The following is a 14110-nucleotide window of genomic DNA, read 5'->3' on the forward strand; positions in this document are numbered from 1 at the left end:
TGTGAATAAGCCCCTTTCAGACATTTTGGAAGAGAAAATTGTATTTTTACCTCAGAATCGTGTTTCTTTGTTTCCTAATTGGAGACACCACAGGTTTGAGCATCAGGCAGAAACATGAAAGACTTCAGATTTCGATGCCAACTGCTCAGATGTCAAACTGCATCTCTAATTGGGGTCACTGATACAGATCTTTGCCCTTCTTTTGGCTGCTGTCTTTGTGCCGTCTCCTACATTTGTTTGGGCTTTTATTATCTCATGTGATCATTTGCATCTAACTCCACAGCAAATGCAAGTCCAGAGCCAGAAAATAAAACTGCAGCTGCCTTGAAACACTTCTACTCGCCATCAAACCCCTCCGGTGGCCTGAAAAGACCAGCATTCGAGCGGATTGAAATCCCATGAAACAAATAAAGCGGCGCATTACACTTGGAAAAGCTGTCACAAGTGGCTTCGATCCTGCGTCTGCTACCATCCACCCTCCGGCAGACCGCGGCCGCTGCTTTTGGGGCAGGTTTGTTCGGTGAAAAGGCTGTGACCTTCCTGCAGCCCGGAGGGACGCCCAGCAACGGCCACCCTACAGTGACACTGCACGTTGCTGCTTGGGACGACACCAAAGCCACAAGCCCTCGCTTGTGGCATCTCGCTTCGCCGGTGGCTCGTGCTGGGCTGCCTCTACCTACACACAACCCGGGATGTTTCTTCTCGTTGGCTTCTCACGCCGCCCTCACGCCGGCATTCGCTCCCACCACGTCTCGTCCACGCATGGCTCTCAGCAGACACAAAGCACAAGTTAAATACGCGCGGTGGTTAGTAATAGCGGTCGGTGCCATTAGCTTCTGCTGCCAAACTCCACCAGTGAAATGGAAGTAAAATTGCAGGAATTTCAAAGAACATCCCTCAGTTCACGGGGTTGCTTCTCATACAGGGCAAAGTAGCCCAGGGTTCCCCTGGACGCTCTCAGCAATGCCACTCGCAGCTCCTGGTCCAGCATTATGGAACCTGTGGAGCATCAGCGGGATCAGCCTGTACTTACTGTGGGAGCTTCTCCCCCCAGAGGGCATCAAAGCCTCTTAGAAAATCATAAATAATAAAGAATGTGACCAAATTAAAAGCTTTTCCTGGTTCAGAAGCTGGTTAAACGCACGCAACCGAAATTACTTCTGTGCCTTTCCAAGTCTGGAGCGGCAGAAGGACGGACACGAGAGGGCCTGGGGGGTCTCGCTCCTTGGGGAGCCTGAAACCACCTTCCCACTTAATCCAAACCTGCTCCTGCTCCAGAGCAAACAGGACTCGAGGGCGCCGGTCTCTGATGCTCGTAAGGACTGGTTCCCTCGTCTGTCACAGCGCTGCAGTTTGGTACCACTGCTCCTGCAGCTCTGCAAGTGAATTTTCACACCTTTGATCTAAATCGAAGACATCAGTGGCAAATGAAGCATTAAAATGTGTCAGACCTCTTGGTTTCAAGCACTGGGGACACTAAGGATTTTATTGAGCGGCTAAAGCATGACAAGGTCTGTCCGGGGGAGGTCCTCCTGCGCTTACTCCTACCTATAAATGCTATTTATCAATAACATACGTAATAAAATAAGTACTTTTAAGAGCAAGGCAACACTTTTTATTTTTATTTAAAAAGGCCTTGATGGCAGGAATATAGTGTAAAAATCATTGGAAAAACTAAAAGGCATTGATACATATTGGAATATACACTTTTTACATAAATTACATTTATTTATTTATTTATTCTTTCATTTGAGGTTCTTATTCGGTATTGAGGTCTAATAGTTAATAGGTCCTGGGATCTGGACGTTTAGACCACCATAGTCTAACATGTACATGTTCATGGGCCATTGCTGAAAGAGAGGGAGAGAAAAAGAAGGCAAAAGTCTCTGTTAGGACACAACACAAAACCATGCATACATCAAATCTCTGACATGTTGCGACACGGGCTGTTGCTCCCACTTTCCAAATAAGATAAAAGAACCAACCCCAAACCAAAACACCACTGGCAAACCTGACAAAAAAAAACCTTCTAAGTTTATATTTCTGTTGTGCTTTTTTTTTTTTTTAATTATTTTTTAAAAGCATTTGGTGTGGTCCACAACTGAAGCCAAGCCCTGAGGGAGCACAGTTGGACGCATCTCCCGGATTTCATTTCCTATTTTCGCAGTTTCGCTGCATGCCGGAGCTCTGTATTGCTCCCGGGACGGAGCTGGAGTGATGCTCCCGGCACAGCTCAGACCACGAGGGAACCACCGGGTCCTGCCGAGAGGCGCCATGGGGCTGAGGCGCTGCCCAGCACCGGTGTTTTAACCCAGTGGGGTCGCGGGATTTGCTCGAGCCCGTCTCACATGCGGCTCCCGCCAACGCTGAGCATCGCCCCGAGGTACTCGGCAGGATTGATGCGGGAGAGCCCTGAGGGGCAGCGGGAACTTTGCCCCGCTGACCCCCTCCCCAAACAAAGACGGCAGGAAAAGGGAGCCCCAAAACTGCGTCCCCTCCTTTGCCAAACCTGCTTGTGCCATTTTATGTCACACTTTATAGTGTTTGTCAGGCGGAGGGAGGTGGTGATGGTTCAAGGAGAGCAGAGAGCAGCATCCTGAAGCGGAAAGATAGGTAGGCAGTAACCCCCCTAATATTTGGAAGGCTTTACCACAAGTGAGATCTGATTTGTTGATGATGTAGACTCCATATTGGAAGAGGAGGAAGAGGAAGATGAGGAAGAGGAAGATACCGAGTTCCCTTCGGAGATCCTCTTCCGCTTCCGTTTGGGAACGCTGGTGTCTTTCTCTGCAGGGAGAGAGGGAAGGCATGAGGTGTCCAAGCCCTGTGACTGGCCCATCCCGCCGCCCCAACCTCTCCTCCTGCTGAGCATCCCCCTGCGGCAACCCGCTGTGCCACCGTTGGTGACACGGGCTTGGCCTCCAGCACCTGGCACGGAGCTGCCAGCTTTCCTCAGGCACCGGTGAAGAAAATCCCCCAAAATAAACAAACCCCAAACTCCAGCGCTTACAGAGCCTGATATCCCACAGACTTGTGTCCGTGCTGGATGCTTTGGGGCTGTGAAGGTGCCAGCTGTGATGATGATAATGTCCATATATATCTCTCTGCATATACGATATATCCATATATATCTGCATATATAAAGTTTCTCGTGCATCTCCTTTTACGTCAGGTTGCAGGGATGCTCTTGCTTGCCAGATCTCTCTCCTCTACCTAGCCACCTATTTTCATAAATCTAATAGGTTCCTAATTATCTCTGGGGCTGCTAATTCTGACACATTTGATTAAAACTGGCTGAGATTTATTGGGGAGGATGGGACAGAGAGAGAAACGCATTTGCAGTGATCACAGAAACCTTGTTTCCTTAGAAGCTCAACTGCTAAACGATGGCTCAAATTAAGGGCTTTAACCAGTGAATAAATTGCTCATGGTGAGTAAATTGCTAATGGGAAAGGGATAATCAAATCCTCCAGAATATGCTGAAAGTTTGAATCTAAGCCCTGTCTGTCCCCAGCTCACAGAAGTGCAGTCATTCTGAGAGGATGGTTTGCTCCTGAACAGATGCTGAGCCTAACTTTTCTTTTTCCAGGTAGGATCTTCTCCCCAGCCTCCACTGGGGATGCAGGAGGTTCGAACGCCTCCCCCTGTCTCCATCTGTTTTACCCATGTATTCTCTCTGCCACAGGGCAGGGAAAACCACGATTATTTCTTAGCCCTCCGCTTACCTGTTTGTTTGGCCTCAGTGCAGATTTCGGCAAACGGCCTGTGTAAGAGACAAGGGGGTGAGAGCAGGCGGACGCCGTCATTTCTCCCCTACGCGCCTGTCCACGCCGGGACGCAGCCCGAACCCCGACCCCGAGCTGCCTCCTCTGACACCCCACAGCGTGGGCATGGGACACAGAGCCTCCCCACCGCTCCCCAGAGGAGAGCAACCCAAAATAACTCAGCCGGGTCTCTGAGCTGTCCTGTTATCTGCCCCTGCACCGTGCTCCTTCCCAGCGTCATCACCTCAAACTATACAAGAGGGAATAAACCATCCCTGCTAACGCTCCCCTGTGCCCACCCGTGGCCGAGCGTGTCCCTGCAGTGCAGGACAACGGATGCTGGGGATGGAGCGGGTCCTCCATGGGTATGCGGTGGCATGGCCCCGCTCTGGGGGCCCTGCAGTGACTTACCCCACTCGCGGCTGGAGAAACAAGGGCAACGCTTAATGAACAGAAACATTCCCCAGTCACAGAGCTGGGGGAACTTACTGGAGCTGGTTTATAATCACCATCCGGATGCTCTCCCGCGCCTTCAGGATCTTCTCCAGCCGATGGATGTCGTAGGTATTGGGGTTTCTGAAAGGGATATCGTCCGGCAACCCGGTAACCTCCACCGCGTCAGGACTGTCCCTGATGAGCTTATAGGGCACCATGACGGGCCGGTTCAAGCCCAGAGCCTCTCCTGTAACAGCAGAGCAGAGGACAACACACCAGCTTTACCCCACAGTGCTTCAGATCCAACCTACCGAAGGACCAAGAGCCGTGGGAGGACTTTGGGCAGCCATGGCTGCCATCATGCCCAACCTTTGCTGCAGCCACGTCCCACCCAGCTGGTCCACGTCTGCCTGCCTGGTTTATTGCCTGCTCTGTTAGTCTCCATTTAGCATCCTGCCAGGAGCCTCAGGGGAGGGCTGTTTTACAGCACCAGCACTTGCAAACCCAGCTCTGCTCCGTGCAGAGGACACCCATGGCACCAGCCGGCGGCTGGGCCAGCAGCAGCAGTGTGGGAGACAGCCCAGGAGAGGGGAAAATCGGGAGAGATTTGTCCATCTCTTGCCTCCAGCTGTCAGCAGGCTTGGGGGTCACTGGGGTGGAGATCACATCCATCACTCATCGTCACATCGCTCCTGCCCATTTTTTGCATCACTGTATCCCTTTGGCCTCCACAACACCCTATGGCAGGGAAATACCACAATTTCATTCCTTGCTGCATTAAAAGCACTTCCTTCTGCACGATTTAAACCTGCTGCCCATCTCTCTGAGTACCCTTTTCGTTCCTGCACCAGGGGGAGCAGCGAATGTCCCTCACCTGTGCTGGTCCTGACTCCAAGAGCCCGCTCTTGCCTGGTGTCTCTGCAACCTCCAAACCTGGAGGTGTGAGCGGCCCCTCAGGCACGTTCCTGGCTTTCCTGGCAGGGAGTTTGTCCCTGCAGCCCACCTGGCGGCTTATGCTCCAGAAACTGTGCCTGGACCATGGGAACGAGGGGATCTGCTGTAGGCTCAGCCCCTCCATGGGCCAAGTGCTGCTGAGCCAGGGTGGATGGGGATGCTCAGAGCATGGTACCAGCCTCCCTGGGGAGCTGCGCCCAACCGCTGGCACCTCCAAGGGGGCAAATCCACCCCCAGAGCAGCCCATGCTGCGAGCAGCACCCCAAAACAAACCGGGTTTGCGGGAAGGATGAGCAGCCTTGACAAGGGGAAAAGTGAGAAAGGAGGGCAATGACATTCCCTGCTGCTTTGCTATCATTTTGGCTATTTTCCTTCTCCTTCAGGCAATGATTTTGGGGAGAGAGATGAGACGCCGCAGCAAACAGTGGGGTGCCACCGAGCCACCGCGGCCCAGCTGCGCAGCCCTGGGGTCTCAAGGGTTGACAAATAAGCGCCCAGCACTTACACAAGTCATGCCCAAACGGGGACAGCCACGAGCAGCGGCAGCCTGTACCCACGGGGCTGAGAGGGTGACGCCGCTCGGGGCCGTGCGTCCTGCGGCCGGCTCCTCCGCTCCCCCACCCAGCTGCTCTTCCTCCTGCGCCTTTTCCCAACGCCGGGTAGAAGGAGGGGTTTGCTCAGCAGCACGAGGAGCCTGCAATTGGCATTTTTAGATCTTCTCCAGTCTCCTGACCTCCTTTTCCAGCGAGCTTTTCCCCAGCCATGCCCCGTGCCGGGCTGCGGCTCCAGCCTTGCTCCCAACCCCGCAGGCAGAGCGGGCAGGGGCTGCCTGCCAGCAGGCAGGCGCAGGGCAGGCATGCTCAGCGCGCGCGCCGGCTCAGGACACGTTAAAAACACATCAAAGGCTGACACCAGACTGAACAAATCCCGCTCCTCAGCTGCGTTTTTGCATCCTCCCTTCCCTCGCCAAGAAGGAGCTGTCAACAAGAAGGTCACGGTCCCACCTGCCGGGAGCGGGACTCGGGAACGTCCCCGGGGACGGGCTGTAATGGGAAGCAGTGGGACGAAACCTGCGCTGCAGCAGGCTGCTGTGCGCTTGGCCTATAAATAGAGGCCTTCAGTCGAATTAATTTTAACTATGGCTGCTGTCAGCAAAAACAAACCCGCTTGACGATGCGTGCAGATGGGAGACTCACCGTATTTTTCATTGAAAAGCTCTTTCACTTGCTCTCGGAGAATCACCTTCTCCCCGAGCCTGTTGGCATCGTCCTCATCTGCAAAGCAAAAAAGGACAGGGAATAAAACACCCCGTTTCTTTCTCAGCCCCTGGAAAACCCATCCCACTGTCACAAAGCACGACCGTGCCTCTGTCCCTCTGCCCTAGCGCAGCGCGGGGACACCTCGGAGGCGACTGCTCTGCACTTGCACCTTGCGTCACCTTTTAGAGCCGTGCAAAGTAACTATAAAATGCTGCCAAATCTGCATTTGCCACACGCTGCCACGGCTGAGAGCATTTTACATCCACTTTGCGGTGCTGTAAATGACTGCAAAATATGCAGAGCAATGGAGACTCAGGCCCTCGGTGCCACGAATGCTCCCACAAGTGACATCAAGGAATGAGATAGCACTTTTATAGCTGGGCTCCTAAGTACAGTATTGTTTTACAATATGCCATATAATCAGCTTGGCTTTGCTAGCTTTTTTAATTATCCTCACCGTGCCAAACAGTTTCTCCTCCGTTCTCTCATTTCAAATGACGTGCCTATGGCGGTAGATTTTTCCCCCAGCTATTCAGCATCCTCAGGGAGCTCCAGGAAAAACAACTGGGGTCAGTACCGGCCCCCTTTGATGCTTTTTCACCCCGCAGGTATAAAGCACCAATTGAATGAACCTCATCCGCCTCTCAACGGGGTCACCCCTCCGGCCCCGAGCCAGCTGGGGTGCACAGACCCCAGTGGAGTCTCCCCCTGGAGAGGAGGCATCACCACCACCAGCCTTGCTGCGCCCAAGGCAGGCATTTTCACCCAGGCTGGCACGCCACGGGGTGGAAATCCAGGATGGTTATTTAAAACATCAAGGTGAGCGCTGCAAACCTCAACATGAGGGACCCGAGCATCCTCTGCCCCAGGTCTGCAGCTATTTAGTTTGATTTTGAGCAATCACGTGATATTTGACTCTGATTTTGAGCAATCACACGATTTTGATTTTGGTTTTAAGCAATCACATGGCTTGCAATTTTGTTTTAAACGCAAGCTGAAAACCCGAGGTGAGTCCCTGCCTCCCTGCACGGGACCCCGGAGCCCAGCGCTCAGCACCCCCAGCAGAAATCACACGCCTCGGCCACCCCGCTGCTGAGGGTCCTGGGGAGGCGCTGGCACCCTTAAATCTCCACACCCTTCTACTGCAGGGTGTGGCCTCCAAAACCTCTTCTCCCCATGGAAAACAATAGTTTTGTCTGGATATAACTAGGGGGGGAAAAAAAAAGAAGGGAGAAGTTCTGCAAAGGAACCTCTGGGCCAAGTCATGCTTCAAATCTAGAAATGGCAACAAAGCAGCTTGAAAGGGATGGAGCAAAAAATAAATAAAATAGAAGAAAATCAAATAAATGTCGCCAAGGAGCTCTGATTTCAAGAACCAAGACCTTGCCTTGCGGTGCCGCTCCTGAGGCCACAGCAGGCCGGCGGAGGCAAAGCCTGCGGGCTCCCTCTGTGACTTCCTTGTCATTGATGCTCAGTTTCTGGGCTGTATATATACACCCGTATGGATGTGTAGATGGTAGCAGACAAAGAAACACCCAAATTAAGTGCTCTCACTCATTTCATTCTCTGGGACTGAAAAACGCAGTAGCTCTTTCGTTTCCGCTCATGCCCCGAGCAACCCAAGCGCAAGAAACAAGATCCCAAGGGGATGTTCTTCCACCTTGTGGTGGGCAGGACTCCCCAATTCCCATCCAAGGACTCAAACGCCGTGAAAACCCCGGTACTGAGCAAGCATAACAGAGAAGCCAGAGAGGAGGCTCCAGCCGGTGGCACTGCTTCCTGGGAACATGCCCCTCCATCCCCAAGAGGGACCTCCATCTACCTTTGACTTTATCCATTTGGCTTTGGGAAATAATCAACTCAAGGAAGCCACTGGCACCTCTGGAATGTGCTGAGTCCTTCCCATAGAGCAGGTTGATGCATGCTGCTGGGTTCAGCTCAGCGTTATCTTTTTTTTTGTTTTAATTAAAAAAAGTAGCCAGTTGATTGACTTGTTTTTTTCCCAATCCTACTTGCCTGAAGCTAGGACACCTGCACTCCATAGGCGCTCACATACGAGAGGTCCCATTTTTAAAGCACCATTTCCTCTTTTCCAATAGGACTTGTCAGAGCTCAACATTTCTTTTAGAAACACCAAGTCATATTTAGTAGTTATTAAAAATGGGGTTTAGGTGTCTGCTGTTGGACAACAGGATTCGAAACAGCGCCTGTTCTTTTACTGACTTTAAAAAACCACAACAAAACCAAATCCAAAATATCCCATGGACCAATAATGGTTCTGTCTGGGTTTGCGATGCCACGTGCACAGCCCTGATCTCAGCGGTGGAGTCGTGGCACGTCCGGGCAGGGTACCTGGCAAAGCCTTCCTCCTCCCCGTGCCCCCGCCGGCATCCCTGGGGTGCTGCTCCAGGTCATGCACATCCTCCGCCCAGCCACCGCGCTCGGAGTAACGCTCTCCCGTTAGCCAAACCCCCAGCGTGAAGGCTGTTTCATCAGGGAAACAGCCACTGCCCAACACGCCCCACCGGGAAAGCAGCTCAGGTCCCTTCTTCAGGCAATCCCAGTTGTGTCCCAGAAACACCCAACTGGGGTAGGCTGCTTACAGCCCTCAGGATCTGACCCTGAACCTTCAGAGGATAACCACACACCTCTTCCCCCTTCCAACTTCACTGGCTGCAATTCAGTTACACCCCTGTGCGAACCGGGAATAAACCCGCTGACGGCTGAGGCTATTCCACAGTCACTCAGGTTTAAATACAGTTCGAATTAGCTCAACATATGCATGTTTTCAAAGCAGAGCTACAAGCTTGCGGGAGCAGGCAATTAACAGCTCGACATGCGGCCAGAATCCCAGCTGATGGGACTAAGGCTGCATCTGCTGGAGATACGCCATGCCCTATCATGGATACAGGCAGGAGAGCTCTTCTTTACTCCGGTAAATTAGTATATATGTTAAATCCCCGGAGCCTACACAACTGCACGCCAGCTCTGGCGCAGAGTATGTGTTAAAGCAAAGCGAAAAAAAAAAAAATCCCAACCCAAGTCCGTGCAAGCTCTCCTTGTGAATGGCGAGTGGATTTTTTTTTAACAAATTAATTGCTTGGACACATGGATGAGCTGAGGATAAGGTGGCAGGTTGGTTCGTCTGGAGCAGAACCGGCACCTCTGCCCAAGGACCGCAGCCACAGTGCTTAGAAATGCAGAGAGGATTAATAACAACAATAAAATACTGTTAAACACATTCTGCATAATTCAGTTCTTGGTATCACAGGGAAACAGCAGAGAGGGAAAAAAAAATACCTGAAATTTGGGGGTTTAAGACATTTTCATTCCCATATTAAAACACAAGTGCATTTCTTGTCTGCTACCATCTACGATGCATCAATTGAGCTACGTACCATTCAAGGCAGCGTAGGCTTTTTCCAATGATGTTATCCGTCTAGGGGCTACAGCGCAAGTTAAAAGAAGACAAAAAAAAAAAAAGAGAGAGAAAGAAAAAGAGAGCCATGAGTGCCGCAGCTTGGTTTCTTGGTCACAAACAAAAGCAAAACCCAGGATGACAGTCCCTAGCAGCTTAAAATTCCTCCGGTCCCGAGGCCCCTTGGCACAGAGATGCTTTCAGTAGCTAAATAACTGCCCGGTGAGCCGGGCGGGCTGTGCTGGGCTCTCCACCGTACACCAGGGACCCGGTTTGGGATGTGCTGGAGCCCACGAGCATCCCTTGAGCTACGCCGCATGCCTAAGCAGCTCGAGGTCCACACGTGCCCAGGGACATGCGGCACACACGTGCCAAAGCCGCAGCGGTTGTGCTGCACGGCCGCGCCGGAGGAGGAAAAAAAAAATTATCTGAGGTTAAAGCAGATGAAAAGCAAACAGGGAAACTGTGTCAGTTCTGCAGCAACGGGAGGGAACAGGAGAAAAAGAGATCCCTAAGGAGAGGCTGGTGCTCGCCACCAACTCTGAAGTGACGAGCGATATCAAAAAGAAATGAATTTCCTGGGGAAAAGCAGCAGCAATGGGGTTAGGGCCAGGATTTCTATGACGGGCAAAAGGAGGAATGAAGCGGCTCATCGCGCTGAAGCCGGCAGCCACGGGGAGAGCTGGTGGGGGGGATGGGGGCTGTGAGTCGCAGTACCGGGAAGGCACTTGCTGCCAAATTGCAGCACACGGCCACCGGCAAACTGGAGGGGATGAGGGGAGAGAGCAGGGGTGCGTGTCCAAATTTGCTGAGCGGAGATACGAGCAATTTGAAGTAGCTCAAACGATGCGCCAAAGATTTCAAGCAGGCTCAGGAAAGCAGCTGTCGCAGCCCTTCAGTTGAGCGGCACCAAAGGAACAGAAAAACATGGGGTTTCGGTGCAGACCGGGGCGCTGAGCCGAACCCTGCGCCGCCTGGGCTGTAGGTGGACAAATCCTGCCGTAAGGGGCTGGCGGCTGCAGCACGGCCGCTCGCTGCCACGCAGCAGGACCCAGCCAGAAAAAAAGCGATGCTGCCCATCACCCGGTCCCCTGAATCGCTGGGTGACACCCTGCCCCTGTGGACACCCTGCGGGCAGCGCATACGCAATGCAAAGGGGAAGAGATGCAGATGGGTCCCCCTGATGCAGGGAAAGCCAAGCTAGAGTCCAAGCCAAGAGGGAACAAGGTCCTGGCATAGCTCCCGTCAAGGAGGAATGCAGGCAGGAGCACAGGCAGGAGCGCAGGCAGGCAGCGAGGAAGAGAAGCACACAGCAGCACCTTTCCAATGGGAATCAGAGGTGGTTTAAGAAGGGCAGCACGGCATTTCATTTGGTTGGCAGCATTTGCAGCATTTCAGGTGAAGATTTCAAGGTGCCGTTACGAAATCACACTGATTAAGAAAGATAATTAAAATTTCTTGTCCTGGTAACCCACATGAGCCGCTCAGCTTTAACCAGCATCCCACCAGGCTCACGGCCGCTGCGCTGCACGGCACGGAGCACAGCACTAAGTGCCGGACCACAGCCAGGATGCAGCTGCACCCGTCTTGATGAGCACCCTGAAAAAAGGGGGGTTTGGGGTCTCTGAAGGACATGTCAGGATACGAGGCTGGTGGGGAGTGGGAGGGAGGCAACAGCAAAGCAAACACGAGGGCTGGGATGAGCTGGACAATGGCGCTGCCTTTCCATCGGCGCGAGGATGCCACGCATGCAGGAAAGGAGACAAAATGAGGCAAAGAAAAAGGTGATTGAAATAGCAGAGGTTCTTAAAAACAGGCTTTGAAGCGCCACAGCAACTCGCACTACCTGCTTGAATCTCCACCTTCACACTAGAAACACTAACCAGCTGAGCACTAAAAAATAATTCACTCCAGATAGCAGGAAAGCAGATCAGAAGGAAAAACAAGCCGGCTGCTCCTGTGGGGGTTAAACATCAGGGCTGGGGCGTGAAGGGAGAGGGGCATGGACCTCAAAAAGCAACCTGGTGATGGAGCTAGATGCACTCTGCTCCCATCACCGCTCCATCAAGTGCTTTCCTCTTCTCTTTTTTTCTTGCTAAGAGTTTCCAACGTGAGGCACATCTCATCAAAGTCTAGAGGAGGATTGTGCTCTCGTGATTAAAAAAAGAAAAAATATAAAAAAAGGATGCCTGGATGTGTGTTTTTTTTAATTAAAGAACACTGCCTGCCCTACTTTATTAATTGGAGTATGGGAAATAATCTATCAGGGTGGTAGAGAGTTTGGGGAATAGGACAGATGGAGCTGGTGTACATTTTCAATCAAAGCACATAAAAATTAACATACAGAAAGATTTTTTGTGTGTGCACTAGATTACTTATGCTTGATTTTTTTACTTTTTTTTTTTTTCAAAGGCTCAAATTAAGCCTGTTTTGTATCTCTGTGCCTCAGGAAAGAAGAAAAGAAAGGATAAGTGCTGTGTTTATAGCGCTGGAGCTTCACCCCTGCTCTCCCACTTGTGTTTTAATGCCGAGAGATCGTTCTGCTTTCAAAAAGGGGTTTTGAAGGTCTTTTTTTTGCAGAGCAGAGACCAGCGGTGGGGGAAAAAAGAAATTGGAAATCAAAAGGAAAATCTCTGGATGCCAGGAGGGTTGTGCACTGGGTCAAAGCCCCCGGGGGCCCACGCGGGTACAGCGATGGCAGAGGCACCGGTGACCTCGGGGCCATCGTCCCACCTTCGAAAGCAGCTGCAAATCCGTACTGCAGAAGGCGACTGCAGCCACTGACCTCCTCCGGGAGCTGGGCAGCACCGCTGGCTTTTTTTTTTTTTTTTTCTTTTTCTAAAAACAGCCTTATTCCCCCCCAGTAAACACCTTCTGCAAACAGCATCCCTGCAGGCACGCACCCCCCAGCCGCCTCACCCCCCCACTGCGACACATTAGGGGGAGATACCATCTCAACAGAGAAATTGCAGATTATGTTGAGAAAAAAGCGTGCGAAGCGCTCAGATGATATTGAAATCCTTTTATCTGTTTCTGTCGCACTTAAAAAAACGGGTGTCCCCACAAGAGAGAGATAAGGAGGGCAGCCCTTCCCCGGTCCTGCAGGTATCTGGGATGCTCTTTGCAATGCAGGAGACGCGCAACTTGTTTAAAGCAAATTAAACACTGGAATTTAACCTAAAGGCAACTCAATTCACTCCAAAGTGATTTTTTTTAGAAAATAAATGCTAAATTTCCCCTTTCCCTTAAAACGTGTACTTTTCATGTAATTTTTAGCCAAAATGATCCACAAAAACCGTAACTTCCCTCATATTCATACAGTCATCTCCTGGGCTTTCCAGCTTTTAGACACCTTTGCAATGTCATCCTGCTTGGGAGTAACTATTGCTTTCATTTTAACGCTCCTCTGCGAAATAAGAGTGATTTTCATTGATTTTGTTTTAACGCCAAGCACGCGCTTCTGCTGCTGCTCTTCATTTTACGTGGCAGGACTTTACTATACAAGATTGAGGTAAAGAGAACACTCTTAAATTTAAATTTTTAATGTTCTATGACTAGTTGGCAATCATGAATTTTGTTAAGGCAGATGAAAAGCGATCAAAGCCAAGGCAGCGAACGTACCACTGTGTTGCCACCATCCACTTTGGTGTAATGGGGTGGAAAAGCAGACACGAGGTTAATTGCTGTCAATGGGGATTTTGGGGGGGGGACAAAATACAAACAGCTTTTTTCTCAAGGAGATGTTCCAGTGGTAGTCTGAATACTAGAAAATAATTATAAGTCCTGGAATTGTCTCCAAAGATTTAGCAAATATATGAAAGGGTCTATAACAAATTGAGACGTCAAGCAAGAAAAACCCCTCACCTGCAAAAACCGCTCTTATTTAAAACCCCCGTGGGAGGAGAAGGTGCGAAGCCCTGAGCCCAGCAGGGATGCTGCGAACTCCTCCCGAGCCTGCTCGGGTACCACAATACACAGAATAAAATATGTCTTTGGGTTTGTGCTAGCATGGGCTAGCCCATGGTGGGAGCGTTCAGCTGGAGAAGGAAAAAAAAATGTTGTGCATCGAAAAGAAAATCAATTTCCTCTACATCTCTATCTATCAGGCTGTGTTTCCAAGCCAGCTGGCAGGTTGAAGTATTTGCCTTCTGATGTGCTCCTTTGTTAATGGTGTGATTTGTGTCAGATCAGCGTCTCTTAACGTAATTATACCGATTACAGAGAGGAACGGGAAGACAAGATGCGGCTGGAGGAGAGGATACATCCTCGGCTCACTCCAG

General features: G+C 51.2%; 1 protein-coding gene across 1 annotated transcript in view; it reads right to left on the bottom strand.

Annotated features, from left to right (window-relative positions):
• Positions 1-1592: 1592 nt before the first annotated feature.
• Positions 1593-14110, bottom strand: part of GTF2IRD1 (GTF2I repeat domain containing 1) — a 44354-nt gene continuing 31836 nt past the window's right edge. The window contains exons 22-26 of the mRNA XM_009885102.1: positions 6350-6427; positions 4254-4446; positions 3726-3763; positions 2651-2787; positions 1593-1850 (exon numbers count right to left, since the gene is read on the bottom strand). Of these exons, the coding sequence (XP_009883404.1) occupies positions 1776-1850; positions 2651-2787; positions 3726-3763; positions 4254-4446; positions 6350-6427 (521 nt within the window). The 3' untranslated portion in view covers positions 1593-1775. The remainder of the gene's footprint in view (positions 1851-2650; positions 2788-3725; positions 3764-4253; positions 4447-6349; positions 6428-14110) is intronic.

Source organism: Charadrius vociferus, unplaced genomic scaffold (assembly GCF_000708025.1).
Source record: "Charadrius vociferus isolate BGI_N301 unplaced genomic scaffold, ASM70802v2 scaffold54, whole genome shotgun sequence".
In the NCBI taxonomy this organism is placed as follows: Eukaryota; Metazoa; Chordata; class Aves; order Charadriiformes; family Charadriidae; genus Charadrius; species Charadrius vociferus.